A 14,777-nucleotide genomic window follows, 5' to 3' on the forward strand; every position below is an offset into this window, starting at 1 on the left:
ATAATTACTTAAAATTGAACACAAGACGACACTCTCATCTTGTGTATTTAAACAGCATTTCCACAGAGGTTGCCATTCTGGCTGGTTGGTTATTAGAAATAGTAATCTTGTCTAGTCATTGTTTGGTTTGTTAAAGAAATAAGAAAGCAGAGAAGACGCTGGGATGTGCACCGCCCCGGTGATCTATGGTAATTTTAGGATCTGTATCGGTTTTCTGCGGCATGAATCATTAATCAAGTCATTACGTTTCTTTCTCAGTGCGTAATAAAAAATGAATGGATGTTCTATTTAATCTCTCTTCGTTAAGTCTGCCCCAGTCATTTCTCCAGCGACATGCACAACACTGTTTTCTAAAGGCTGCTTGGTGGTGTCACAGGCTCTAAACAGCATTTCACACTGGACACACTCTGCATGCAAACTGTGGATTGAAACACAATTTTTTTTTATTAAATCTTAAAAATAAATCCAGTGCAATTTGAAATGGAAGAGATAAAAAAAAAAAAATTTCTGGCACTGTGTAAAGCAACAAACAATGACAAAAATTATTACAAACGCCATACATACAAAACACACATCTTGACCAGAAAACATACAGATATTTGCACCAGAGTCCAAAGAAGAACCCCCAACCCCTCCACCAGTTAACAGGATTAAAAAATGTGTGGCATGTTTTAACTGCAGGATGTGGGCCACTGCCCCCTACTGACCATCTGTCAAAATGACGCAGGGAACAATGCACTTTTGGATAAGCAGAAAACACCGCTTTTGCTGACACAGAATATGCGGTAAGCTCGCTGGTTCTAAGCACTTTAATGGCCTAGAATTCAAATGGTGCTGGAAGCTTTTTATGCACAGTCCTTAACAAAAACAGATCCTGTTAGAAACGTCATCCTGCATCATTTGCTTTTCTTGAAGGTCAGAAACGCTGCAGTTATCAGTAATGGACACTCCCAGGCCATCTAGCTCCTTCTTGTTTGCTTGCAGCACCATTTCAGTCAAGCACGTCACAGACTGAGATGGGGGGGGGGGGGGGGGGGGGGGGGGGGAAACACAGCATTAAGTTTAAAGGGGACACTGGAGAAAAACAGTTCTAAAGTACATTGAATCTACCTCATCAATGTTATATCTGCTGAAAGCGCTTGTCTCAAAGAAATCCATCCCACATGATTCCGCGAGCTGCAAGATGACACAGATTTACATCCTCTATCTGGGCAAGACATCACATCTTGGTCCGGATCAATCACGTTTATTTGCTTCCTGATTTCTTCATTTTATTATCGATGTTGCTTAATGCATATCCATAATATAACATGTGTTTTCAGACATTTTGAATATTGACCAAGCTGAATATCTCTTTTTTTAACAGTTTTGTTATATGCAGGAATCCATGCAACCACATTTAGGTAGAATGCTCTGATTCCTGGAGACTGATTACCAGAAATAGAGAACATTATATACTTTACCTTACTACCCTGCTCTGTGGTCACTCGTCTTCTGTGTTCTTCATCACATTTGTTTCCAATAAGAACCTTCTGCACGTTGCCAGGTGCAAACTGAGGTCGTGGGATGAAGACAAGGATGGCAGTGATAGAAGACGTTCCAAATGCACCATTTATGCATTTCTGTGCATTCATTACAGCAGTGCACTTTTGTTAACCGTACGCTTTACCTCCTCCACATCGCTGGCCCACTTTGCGATGTGCTGGAAAGACTGTGTATTTGTGACATCATATACAAAGAAGATTCCCTGACAAGAGACAAAATGGAACGGAAACCTCTTATGAGCCCTTCAAAATGCATAAAGAAGCATAAAGAAACTGAGGAAAGAGAAACTCACTTGGGCGCGCCTGTAATACTGCTTGGTGATGGTTTGGTACCTCTCCTGTCCCGCCGTGTCCCTGGGAAGCAAATGAAACACAGAAACCAGTGGATTTATTTAGGACATGTCCGATCTATAATTACTATATGACGGCCATTTCAGTTTTTCCACTCACCATATCTGGACTCTTACTTTCACACCATCAATTTGTAACGTTTTCATTTTGAAGTCGACCCCTACAGGGACACAAGAATGAAAATTAGCTCGGAAAAAAGTAACTAGATATAATTAAAAAGGGGACCTAAGCCACGTCCCTCAAGAGCATAGAACTCAACAATTCAGCACTCCTACATGTACACTAAATCTGCAAAAGGGACGCAGAAGGAAAACGGCTGACTCCAACTTCTTCAATCTACGTTTCCATGGAAACTACGCCACCCTTCACCGAGGCAAAGAGAAATCTGTTTTGCCAAAAACAAAAATAAAAGAAAACATTTTATAAGAAAAATACATATGTTTTTTTTTTTTTTATCTCGTTGCGGATTGGAAGAAAGAAAGGTCTCGTGAAATGCCATGCCTGGTCCTAGCATCGCATGACGCCCGTGTGATTTCGTCCACGCACTTATTAGTGCAGGTGAGCATGAGAAACATTTCATGCACGGCCGGCAACACACCCTGACCCTCAATAAATTATACATGGCCTTGGTCTCCAGGTGGAACCTTTGTAAAGCAGGCAGAGGACAAAGGAAATATATTCAAACAACGTGCAGCCATGAAATGAGACAGGATTGTGCCATTATTATATTGTATTATTAGATTATATTATTCCTACAGCATGCGTTTCATTTGCTGTTTTAATCTGAACCAAACTGGCACGTTAAGGAGGTGACAACTCCTTTGTTTTCTTTTTTTCGGTCCCTCTTTGAGGACTACTTATTCATTTTGGGTGAGCAGGTTGGTGTCGGCATTAGTTCAATCGGACATTTTAACCTGGTATTGTATAAAAACCGCCACAGCAGCAGTCCAAGGCCTGAAATATGAACGCAATGTGTGAGAAATGCAACGTGGTTTGTTTTTTAAAGCATAATTCTGCTTCTGGTGGAGTGTGTCTCTCCATCCAATGTGCTCTGAAAGTCTTTTGCCATTTCCTCTTCGATTAAGAAACACCTTACACCAGTTTCCTGGACCTGCAAACCACGGTTTGCTTCATGTGGACCATGAGGAGGTTTTAAAGGCATTTTCGTTATAAAAATGTCCCCCTCAGAAAATTGTTCCTTCACAGTCAACATTCAACAGTTGGAAAACTGATTCAACATTTTATTGAAGAAAATTGTCAGGTTTTAGCTACATAAAAAAAAAAAAAACAATAATTTCCATTTGTAAGTTGCGTCGAATTGAACTAGACACAGAGAAGTGGGATGATCGAAATCCACGCACAGGGAATGAATGGGCGCCTACCGATGGTGGAAATGTGTGACGGGTGGAAGTCGTTGTCCGTGAAGCGGCTGAGCAGACACGTTTTCCCGACCCCAGAGTCCCCCAGCAGCAGAAGCCTCAGCAGCACGTCGTACTCCTTCGCCATGGTCCCCTGAGAGGCGAGTGACGTCGCCGGCGTGGGCTCTGGGCTCCTTCCACCTTCCCCACGCCTGCGTGGGCTCCAGCGCACGCCGGTCACTTTTCTTTCTTGCTCGTGTTTAAAACATATGCGTGGCCTTCTCGGGTGCAACGTGGATTTGTTTTTGTTTTTATTTTATTCAAAAATCGACCTTCCTCTCGGCACCAACACTTATTTAACACAGCGAGGCACAAAGCAAAGCAGCTTTCTAATGACAAAGAAAGAAAAAATAATAATATTAGAATAGAAAAACCTTTTTGCTGATGTTTGTATGTTGACACGGTACCTGGACATCTGAACTGATGACGTATAAGAGGAAGGGCGTGGCACGGAAGCACCGCCCATTTTCTAAATTCACGTCTTAATACAGCCGTCTCTAGCATAATTTTGCAGCATGTTATTTGCCCCTGGTTTACTCTGAAAACTATCATCATTCTATTTAAGGAAAGTAACCGGTAAATCTTGTCTTGATTTTGGCTAGAGAGAAATCAGAAATGCCTTGAAAATATGCTGAGACGTTCAGTGGCCAATCAGGTAGCACCTTAAATATTAATTAAAAAAAATTGAAATCGGATTTAACCCCTACCAGAAAATAATTCATACACTGCTCCCAGTTTTATCTGTCATATCAATAATTGCCATAGACAGTACGTCCTGAAACGTTTTAGGGTGAGGCCAAGATGCTCCACAGAACCTGAGGCCAGTTAAGGCGAGGCTGGAGTGATGTCATTCTGACAGGGACACCTCAATCAGCAGAAACAATGCTCTACTTAACATTGTAGTGATAATCATGTGAATGGGGGAGATGAAGAAAAAACAAAGTTACGTGCCCGCACCCTCTGCCTCACCCAGTAATATGTGGTACCGCCTCCAGTTCTTCAGCATCTATCTGAATGTCAAGAGCCCCGATGACCCCCCGCAAGGCCAATGGCAGGTCATCTCGCCATAATATGAGAACATCAGCCCATATGTTTAATTCCACGTGCTTTGTTGTCTCTACTTCATACTGGCATTTTTGCTTGCTCTGCAGCATGGATGTAAACGCACGTGAGCATGTCTGACTGGTGGCTCAAAATCCCAAATATTTACATTTACCGCATTTATAAGAGTCCCTTATCCAGATCCTCAGTTAATGGGACAGTCAACCCAGAGACACTCAGGGTTAAGTGTCTTGTTCGGGGACTCAATTGACGTGAGATTCGAACCTGGTTCTTCTGGATCATAGGCGAGTCTAGATGCCAGTGGAACAGGTCACAAAAGTCTTAGTGAGATGGGAATAGACTCAAATTGTTCTAATAATTTCAAGTATCTGCAGTGGTAGGAGACAAGATTTTCCATGTAAATTTTTTTTTTTTTTTTAAATCTGTATAGATTTTCATGCCATGCTCTTGTTCTATAATATACCCAGACAACTTTTGGTCAACATTTTTACACACAACACCTTAACGAAAATGAGGTTTCTTCACAAAAAGAAAGTACAAAAGAACAATGCTTCAGGGCCAAAAGTTGCACACAATCGAAAGAAACTGAACAAAAGTGAATACGTTGATCACAGGCCTACCTGAGTAACCAGAAAGGCAACACAATGGAGCAACAATGGCCACATGGTTGTACTAGAAACACCCATATTGTTTTACCATCATGACACACCGTGATACAAAAGCACAAGTTGTGCCTGCAGACAAGAGAACATAAAAGGATAAAATAGTTTTATTTATAGTCTCGTTGTAAAGGTATGCCTCAACTTGCAAGACAATTGTTGGCAGTATGTACAACATACCTGTAACTTCCATGGAATGGAATCAAACAAATACACACATACACTCTAGTTATTTCTTTTAAAATGAAAAATATATATTCGAAACTGAAAGTGGGGGAAAAAAAAAAAATCCTCTAAAAACAATATTTTTCAAGGAAGATTTGTAGACTCTTCCCCCCCTGCAAAATAGACATTATACAGTGTATACCACTACACACTGATATGGACTTTTTTTTTTTTTTTGTAATAAAATAAAGGTTAATTTGCTGAGAAACATTCAGTATCAGTTTGGGAAAAGGACGAGTTTATGTCGTTTTACTGCCCCTTCTTACAGGGTATTCGAAAGTCTTTCCTTACCTATCGCTACGGACAATTTCAGGCAAAACAGGAACACTATTTCATAATGAGATGTATATCTCAACATACAATTTGTCAAAGCATTTCAGCCATCTATACTTCTTGAGGTGAATTACCACTTACACAGACTATTCTCATAAAGCCAACTTTGTGTTCGTTTGTTGCAGAAATATGAATATTTGAAAAATGATTAGTATTCGATGGACATTTCTAGATCTCAGAACACAGGCTCGTAACCCCATGCCTGAGTCTGGCGGTTACTGCGAAGCTGCAAGAAGGCATTGAAGTCCATGAAGTACTGTGGAGCTGCCTCACTTGAGAAGTGGCTTGATTCATGAGATGTGGCCATTGGTGACAGGGCAATGTCACTCCGGACGAGGATTCCCGGCCCCAGAAGCGAGGTCTAGGTTCCTCTTCTGGCCTGGCGAGCAGGTGACGGACAGTGTGAAAACAGGGCGGAGGAGGAAGACCAGGATGAGGAAGAAACAGCAGTTTGGGGATAGGGGGGATACTGACAGGAGAGTCTCAGCTGTAGCTCTCCAGGCAGAGGTTTTAGAGCTGCAGTCTAAGTGTGCTCCACACGCACCTTCTTTCTGGGCAGTTCCTCAGACTCGGAGTCGGAGCTGGAATCGGAACCCCCGTCGAAGGCAGACACGGTGCTGCCCTTGGGGTTGGTGTACAAGCTGCTGTCAGATGAGGAGTAGCTGGCGTTCGACGAGGGGTACGAGGCGTTCCCTTTGGCCTTTTCCAGTTCACGAACTGTTGGAAGCGGTGACAAGAAGAAACATTATGAGAGAAAATAGTGAGTGATGAGATTTAAATGATCAAACTTTAACATTATGTGTCGTTGAATTATAGGGAGTTGTGATTTGGGGTGGTAGTAGCCTAGCGGGTAATACACTTGCCTATGAACCAGTATACCCAGGTTCAAACCTCACTTACTACCATTGTGTTATATACAAGTGAAGTGAAGTGATTGTCACATGTGATACACAGCAGCACAGCACACGTTGCACACAGTGAAATTTGTCACCCTGAGTGAGCAGTGGGCAGCCACGACAGCCATGACAGGCACCCAGGGAGCAGTGTGTTGGGACGGTGCTTTGCTCAGTGGCACCTTGGCGGATCGAGATTCGAACCGGCAACCTTCTGATTACGGGGCCGCTTCCTTAACCGCTAGGCCACCACTGCCCCACCAAACAGAAACTTAAAAGAATAATGCATTTGTTCGACACAAGCCCTAACACACTCCTTAGAGTTATGGCAGCTATTTGCTGTGACCATTGAATCAAAATATTAAAACAATGTAACACTTTGGAAAACTAAATGGAAAAACTACATTTGGGAAAATTAAATGTTGACATTTCTGGGCTTTAAAAACTGTACAAAAGGATAAAATAGATTAGCTTAAATATTCATAAAGCATTAAAGAAGTTGTCGAAATGATTCATTACAAGTTCCCCAAATTCTGGCATTTCGGAGCACTCGACTCACCCTGCTGCTCAAGCAGCGCATTCTGTCTCTTCAGGTCGTCGATGTCCTGCTGGTGCGTGTGGTTCTTCTGCCTCATGTACTGGATATACTCCGTGGCTTTGTCTAGAATCTGAGCTCTGGACGCCTGTAAAGACAGAAAGTACTGAAACGTGGTGCCAGGCTCACACAGGGAGTATCCTGCACTTACAGCATTATTTCGCAAGTATCAGGGTTCCTACACAATGTCTAGCCTTTTCCAGACTTCTCGCTATCTCAGGGCTCAGCACTAATGGCCACGTGTTGATTATGTACATGAATCTAAATTTTCCTTATAATAACAAATATATATGAAGATCTAAAAATAAAAGAAACTGAGCATTACGCACTGCATAACATCACTGAAGGTAACTGTGTGGTAAATATTTGATTGTTTTTTGGGACTAGTACTCAAACGGTGTCAAACTCACCCTGTGGTAACTATTTTGCATGCATTGACTGCCTTTTCTACCTGTATGGTCATTTTATATATTACAAATTATGAAATGACATAATAGAACGGGGAAATAGTCTGGAAAAACCTTTTCCATTATCCCATTTCTTTTTCCCACTTTTATATACTGCATAGGAACCCTAACTTGTAGCTACTCAATGTATATTAAGAACGTAAGTTTGGTCACGTGTCATATTCTTCTTAATGTTGTGCATCTTGTGACCATGGGTTGAGTCATCATCTTAACAGTTTATGACCACAGATCTGAAGAGCTTTGAGGAAAAAAAATAAAAATAAAAGAAGCAAGGTGACAAATAAAATGGAGTTAATGTCCACATTACTCAGCGTTCAACAGAGGAACTTCCTACCAATCAGAAAACCCTTAGATGGACAAAAGACTTCCTTGAAAAAACAGTTCCACTAGGAAAAGGCAACCCTGAGGGACTAATGTGGTCGATCTTAACCGAAGAAGAGTCAACTTTCAGGCTAAACTATCCATTCAGCCAATAATCTGGGCTCTTAAAGCCATGTGATAAAAGCTCTTCAGTCAAAAGGATACGACTACCACTCAACATCATCTTATGTCTTTTTTTTTTCTTTACGTACATTTTGTATTGGATCCATCCTTTGTGTTCTGAAATGATAATCCTATTCTGAAATGATGGTCCTATGAACCAGCAACATTGGCCAAGCACACTGACCTTCTCTCCTTGTAAGGCAGGCACGGAGTCCCTCAAACTGTGAAAGCTGTCTTTGATGTGGTCCCTGCGTTTGCGCTCCAGTGCATTGTGATGCGCCCGTTTGTCTGCCTGCAAAAGCAAAATTCCCTCTTCACAGACCGCACATTCCAATTCACTCTTCATGCAATCTGATGAAAATTGTGCCCTCGTACAAAGACAGATGCAACATTTCTCAGCACATCGGATAAGCAATGAAGGGACTTTTGTGTTAATTTTGTACTGGATTTGAGCCCTGCTCAAGCAAGGAGATTTTAAAGCCCAAGGAAATAGTTTTACAATAGAAAAAAAATAATGAATAAGTACACGCTGAAACAGCCCATCTCAGCCAGCACTCTCCATTGGTCTGAAAAGGCATTTCTGCAAAGTCAAAAAGCAGTTTCCGTCGCAAATATACATAGTCTTTAAATAAAAGGAAAAACTAATACACTGAAAATAGCAATATAGTAAATGAACGTGACAGGATCAGTCACGCTAAATACCGTGCAAATTACAATATAAATTACAATACAAAACTGAGTGTATGTGTGTGTGTATATATATATATATATATATATATATATATATATATATATATATATATATATATATATATATATATATATATATATGTATATATAAAGGGGTTCCACTTGCAACAAGTCCCATCACATCCAAAAATTACAACAGCTGAACTCGCGATGCATGCGTTTAAATGAATATGCACGGAGGTCTGATTGCACGGCAACGCCATTATAAACGGCCATCGGAGGCGCAATAATCGAACGGAACCGATACGGGGTCGTTTATTCGTTTTAAAATCCACGATCGGCTCGCACACTGTCGCGAATGCGTGGGCTCCAGCCCCTTTTAAATATAGGGCGCGCTGCGCCTTGTGGGACGGGATTGCCAGTTCGTGCGTAACCGTGCGCTTTTCCACCTTTACTCGCACCGGTAGCCAAAGGCGCACCCGACCGCGGAACGTCGGCTAACGCGAAGCCCGATAGCGTGCCCGGTTCGGGTGCAGCGACTCCTGGTAAAGCATCGGGGTTTTTTACCGTCTGACTGCAAAGAAGGCTGGTCAAAATGGAGCAAAATCCTCAAGGCGAATCGGTACAATTCTAAAAGATTCTGGCGCATATGCGCTACAACAGACTTGCTAACTATTAAAAGAGAAAAAGTACGCACCACATTGAGATATCTTGAAGAATCATCCTGAAGAGAAATAGGAAAGGGGGATACAGTCGTGAATTTGGCTGAAGTAGAGAGACGATAATAACCCCCTTTTAAGAGTCAAACACATTTGATCTAGTCCTGTCAGATCCGGAGCTAACGCTAGCTAGCATTTTGCTAATGCCAGCCTGCATAGGAAAACATTCAGGGAAACATAATTTAATCAGATTTAGTTGCATAAATGTAAATATCGCTAACAATGCGTTAAAAAGACAGCGAAAATGGGCACCACGTACGTCACTGTCGACTTCGATATCATCGTTATCACTCATTGTCCAGTAAAACAAACCAGGAGGAAAATAAAGACCAGCCTAAAAGCAAAAGGAAGGCAACAAAATCGCAATCTAACAAGGCAGCAGGAGAGACTCTACATCGGAGACATGACGATCAGCGAAATCCCTACACGTGACACGCTAACACACGGATATTTACAGGACGCAGTGCGCACGCGCGTTCGCGCAGAGCGTTCTGGGTGTTGTAGTTCAGCAACTTCACTGTTGACTCTGTAGTTTGTAGTGTAGTTTGGTGGGACTACACTTCCTTCGCCGAGGGCTTTCATTTGGGCGCGCCTCGACGACGTAGCCCTGAAGGGAGTAAATTAAAGACCGCAAGCGCGTTTCAGACTAGCCTGACGACTGTATGTAAATTCAGAAGTGTAAAGCTCTCCGGGGAGCGTTTTGCTAGCTTTCAAAATAATCACACCCCTAGGATTGAAACCACAGTGTCATTAAAGATTTTGCTTGGTCGTTTAAAGAGTAAAATAAACTAAATTCATCCATTCTCCACATATTCCGAGTAAATGCGTTTTACTCGATTTAGTGTTGAGTTCGAATTAACCAATCGGATGTTGTATTTCCTGCACGTGATTTAACCAGGAAGTGAAAAGGTCCGTTTTTCTCAATTCTCGACAGCCACGCTCACGAACACAATGCAGAAATTTCAGTCGGTGCTATAAACGCTGCTGCCTGGAAAGGAATTTGTAACACACCACATGCCTTTGTCGCCTTTATTGTCAAGGTGAACAGGCGGTCTTCGCCAGGGAGCAGCTCTAAAAAAGTCGACAGTCTTTTTGTGGCTTGACAATCGACGTGAATAATTAGAAAATCCTTTTTCATTATGAACTTGGTGGCTGGAGAAATGTATTTATTTAAGAAAAAAACGACGATGCTTTCAACAGGTGTGCAGAGCAGATGACACGTGTTTCCTGTTATATGGTAAAGACGGTACACGCTTACACTTTAGGTCACTTCCACGTCCTCCAAATCTACAACCCGAGCAACATTATAATGTTTGGGGGTTGCCATGCAAGTTATTGATTAATCCCATAATACAATCATATAACGTGACATCACGCAGTACCACGCAAATGGTTGTTATTTGTGATGACGTGCAAATGTTACACTAATTATATCCAATAGGAAAAATTTGTGATGTTGTGCCCCCTAGAGGTGTATAAACAGAAACATACAGATTATTTGGATTTAAAGAGATGAAAGTGAAAGATGAAAGTGAAGTGATTGTCACACGTGATACACAGCAGCGCAGCACACAGTGCACACAGTGAAATTTGTCCTCTGCATTTAACCCATCACCCTGAGTGAGCAGTGGGCAGCCATGACAGGCGCCCGGGGAGCAGTGTGTGGGGACGGTGCTTTGCTCAGTGGCACCTCAGTGGCACCTTGGCAGATTGGGATTCGAACCAGCAACCTTCTGATTATGGGGCCGCTTCCTTAACCGCTAGGCCACCACTGCCCGCAAAAGACACAAATGTGACCGTCTTAACGAATCTGTAATCCATTCGCACGAAACACAACACAAAGAAAACGTCTAGTTCCTCAACAAGTTACTGGTTCTTACAAGTTACAAGTTACACGCAGTTGTTGCAAGGGTGAGTAATACACCAGCCAATGAACCAGACGACCACAATATCACAATTACCTCCTCCTTGACCAAGTTAAAAGTCTTTATAGTCATTGCAAAATCATACTTAGTACAACAGTAAAGCGAAAATGAGGTCCTGCCCACCACCCCAGTGGCATTGAAGACACTTAACCCAGAGTTGGTCCATATTCAAATTCAAATTTTATTTGTCACATACACAGTCATACACTATATGATATACAGTGACTTGCTTGTTAAACTGCTATTGACCTCCATATTACAAATATTGCAAGTAATTGAAAAAAAGTGTTCAAGTGTTACAAATATGCAAATATTGCTAATCTAAAAAAACATTTCAAATTTATGTTTTTAAACATAAATTATATAATTAGTAGGGAGAAGGTGTGCAAATGTGTAAAGTGAAAACTGAAGCTGTGCCAATGACTGGGGGGATTGAGTCCAGAAGTTGCTTGAAAGTGCTGGATTGTATTAGTGTTCTGTCCTATGTAGTGTTGTGGTTGAGAGCTCAGACAGCCTGCGGGATGAAGCTCCTCCTCATTCTCTCTGTGTTGGACTTCAGGGAGCAGAAGTGCTTCCCTGATCACAGCAGAGAGAACTGTCCATTGTTGGGGTGGCTGAGGTCCTTCACTATCTTCCTGGCCCTGGTCCAGCACCGCTTGGTGTAGATCGATTGAAGGCCAGGGAGCTTGGTACAGATGATGCTTTTGGCTGATCGAACAACCCTCTGTAAGGGCTGTCCTGCATGGTGCTGTTCCCAAACCAGGTTGAGATGTTTCCCGTCAGGATGCTCTCTATGGTGCAGGAGTAGAAGTTCCTAAGCACCTTGGAGGGCAGTCTAAAGTCTCTCAGGCGTCTGAGGTGGTAGAGACGCTGCCGGGTCTTTTTCAGCATGGTGTTGATGTGACATGACCATGACAGGTCCTGTGTGATGTGAAAACTGAGGTATCGGAAGCTGTCCACTCTCTCCACTGGGCTCCAGTTGATGACAGGAGTCTGGAAGGTCCTCTCCTGCTTGGTACTGAAGTCCACTATTAACTCCTCTATGTTGCTGACATTCAGGTGGAGATTGTTCCTCTGGCACAAATTCTCCAGATTTCCAACCTCCTCCAGGTAGGCTGTCTCGTTGTTGTCAAAGATCAGGCCCACCACGACAGTGTAGTCTGCAAACTTACTGAAGGTGGTGGAGTTTGTAGTGGCTGTAACTCGTGGTTGTACAGAGAATACAGCAGGGGGCTCAAAAAACAGTCCTGGGGGGCTCCAGTGCCAAGAGTGATGGTGCCTGAGACATGTCCGCCCATCCTTACTGCCTGTGGTCTCCCAGTTATGTAGTTGGAGATCCACTGACAGAGATGAGATGAATCCCAGGTGTTCCAGCTTATTGGTGAGTGTGGAAGGGATTATCATGTTAAATGCTGAACTGTAGTCAATGAAAAACATTTTAACATAATTTGTTATTGTTACAATAACAAAAATTGCATTTCCAAAAAGTTAAATTAATAAGCATTTTGAAGTATTTGATCCCCAATCAATGAGCAAGATTTCTGTCCAGTTGTATTATAGGTAACAAGCTGACACTGGGAGTTCCTCAACTTGTTATCTGTATAAAATCCATAGACACAATCAATCCACACAGATTCCAAACTCTGCACCATGGCCAAGACCCAAGAGCTTTCCAAGGATTTCAAGGACAAGATTGTGGACCTACAAAAGGCTGGAATGAGCAAAAAGACCATCACCAAGCAGCTGGGTGAGAAGACAGCTGGGACCGTAGTCACCAATAAAACAGTTGGAAACACACTACGCCACAAAGGACTGAAATCCTGCCGTTCCTGCAATGTCCCCTGCTCAAGAAGGTACAGGTTTGCCATCGATTCAGTGGAGGACTGGGTGAGAGTGTGAAAGTGAAGTGATTGTCGTTGTGATACACTGTAGCACAGCACATGGTGCACACCACAAAATGTGTCCTCTGCATTTAACCCATCACCCTTAGTGAGCAGTGGGCAGCCATGAGATCAGATCAGACCTCCTTCCCTCAGTCAGGGCATTGAAAATGGCTTAGAAAGGATCTGCAAAGAGGCATGGGACAAAATGCCTCCTGAGATATGAGCAAACATTGTGGCCAAATACAAGAAGCGTCTGACCTCTGACCTTCCCACAAAGTACTAAACGTTTTTTAAATCAAGCAGTAATTTCATAATTTCTTCACATAGTTATTCCCCCCACTGTCACTCAGGATAAGGGAGCCTGCTAAATGCCATAAATGAAACTGTAACCAGGCCAGTGGTTATTGCAGTGTATGCATTCAAATGAAACAAAAAAACAAATTAATGCAGAAGCCTCAGCTAGAATAAACCCATAGGCAAAACAATACAGGAGCCCTACATAGAGGTGGTGGCGTTTTTTTTCATGTAAACTGTTGCACATTTTAATAGACCCCTCCACCCCGAGGCCTTAGATCTCGTGAACAACTTGTCTGCTGTCAGCTGATCAGCTGAGCGATTTTTGGTGCCCCACAGTGCTGCTGCCTGCTCGTGTAGCATCACTGCTTCCTGCATTTCAGACTAAGGAATTACTCGGATTTACCAAGAACGGAATGCTACGCAACAGCACGAGACAAGCAGACGAGACACTTCCAATGTAGGTCCTGGACATACATTGAAACGCTGTCCCAAAAATACACTCCAAGCCACAATTCAAACTACAAAACTCTAATTATGAAATCATAATCATGTTTATATTGTGTCCAGTACAAAGAATTAAGACATGCATCAGTGAGTTGACAGGTTTTCCGGCACAATTAAATTCACATTAACGGCATAGTTCCGAGACCAAAACATTTAATCTGCATATTATAATATAAGAACCTAATCCTATTTCCTTCAAACTAAATGCTGCACTTTGTGCTCTTTTAATTGCTGCATATTAAGCATGGATAATCTTTCAGAAGCCGTGACTGTGAATCGTGGCACCTGTTGTTTGCAGCAATCATAATGTCAGATGCCACCAAAAAAAAAAAGATCCAGAAGAAACTACGGGAATACTGCCATAGCCCTCATTACCGCGGTAACAGTGAAAGTTGAGTGCCAACTGGGACAAGTGCCCACTATCCCCACATAATCTAGGTGTTCGATGCCAAGAACATCCTCTTGGTAACATCCAGTCAACACGAAGCATTCAACAGTTTAAAAATCTGCAATGCTGTGTTTGAGTTTTTTTTTGGAGGGGGGCAAAGCATCAGACACAAAGTTAAGAAACGACCCGTAACAAATACTATATACTAACAACAATTATACCAATGAACTTATAAGGTTCTGATATGTATGGATCGATAATGTGGTTCTAAAAGATAGTTAAAGAACATCATGTGACTGATTAATGACCATGTGACACTGAACAGAGAGCATGGGGTGAAC

At 42.3% G+C, this 14,777-nt stretch overlaps 2 protein-coding genes across 4 annotated transcripts; both read right to left on the bottom strand.

Moving 5' to 3' along the window:
* Positions 1-474: 474 nt before the first annotated feature.
* On the bottom strand, positions 475-4,983 carry LOC114794452 (ras-related protein Rab-15-like). Of its 2 annotated transcripts, none has more exons than XM_028987016.1 (7): positions 3,278-4,983; positions 1,995-2,055; positions 1,838-1,898; positions 1,670-1,747; positions 1,464-1,553; positions 1,111-1,176; positions 475-1,011 (listed from the first exon to the last, which is right to left on the bottom strand). In XM_028987016.1, the coding sequence occupies exons 1-7, from the start codon at positions 3,399-3,401 to the stop codon at positions 859-861; spliced, it is 633 nt and encodes a 210-aa protein (XP_028842849.1). In that variant the 5' UTR covers positions 3,402-4,983; the 3' UTR covers positions 475-858. The 2 variants fall into 2 exon arrangements, with proteins under 2 accessions (XP_028842849.1, XP_028842840.1); XM_028987007.1 differs by having other exon boundaries at positions 3,257-4,983.
* Positions 4,984-5,128: 145 nt separating this feature from the next.
* On the bottom strand, positions 5,129-9,888 carry LOC114790013 (protein max-like). 2 transcript variants are annotated; one of them, XM_028979591.1, is made up of 6 exons: positions 9,699-9,888; positions 9,418-9,444; positions 8,215-8,322; positions 7,045-7,168; positions 6,137-6,309; positions 5,129-5,971 (listed from the first exon to the last, which is right to left on the bottom strand). In XM_028979591.1, the coding sequence occupies exons 1-6, from the start codon at positions 9,732-9,734 to the stop codon at positions 5,954-5,956; spliced, it is 486 nt and encodes a 161-aa protein (XP_028835424.1). In that variant the 5' UTR covers positions 9,735-9,888; the 3' UTR covers positions 5,129-5,953. The 2 variants fall into 2 exon arrangements, with proteins under 2 accessions (XP_028835424.1, XP_028835418.1); XM_028979585.1 differs by having other exon boundaries at positions 5,129-6,309.
* Between the last annotated feature and the right edge of the window lie 4,889 nt (positions 9,889-14,777).

Source organism: Denticeps clupeoides, chromosome 1 (genome assembly GCF_900700375.1).
Source record: "Denticeps clupeoides chromosome 1, fDenClu1.1, whole genome shotgun sequence".
In the NCBI taxonomy this organism is placed as follows: domain Eukaryota; kingdom Metazoa; phylum Chordata; class Actinopteri; order Clupeiformes; family Denticipitidae; genus Denticeps; species Denticeps clupeoides.

Bases quoted from the DNA above. Each gene is read 5' to 3' on its own strand.
- LOC114794452 (XM_028987007.1), bottom strand. From the start codon at position 3,401: ATGGCGAAGGAGTACGACGTGCTGCTGAGGCTTCTGCTGCTGGGGGAC. The intron at 1,899-1,994 runs GTGAGTGGAAAA...TTTGCTTCCCAG, and splicing joins AAAGTAAGAGTCCAGATATG to GGACACGGCGGGACAGGAGA. The intron at 1,012-1,110 runs GTAGATTCAATG...CCCCCATCTCAG, and splicing joins GCAGATATAACATTGATGAG to TCTGTGACGTGCTTGACTGA.
- LOC114790013 (XM_028979585.1), bottom strand. From the start codon at position 9,734: ATGAGTGATAACGATGATATCGAAGTCGACAGTGAC. The intron at 9,445-9,698 runs GTACGTGGTGCC...ATTTCTCTTCAG, and splicing joins ATATCGAAGTCGACAGTGAC to GATGATTCTTCAAGATATCT. The intron at 6,310-7,044 runs GTGAGTCGAGTG...CGCTTCCAACAG, and splicing joins TGCGCTGCTTGAGCAGCAGG to TTCGTGAACTGGAAAAGGCC.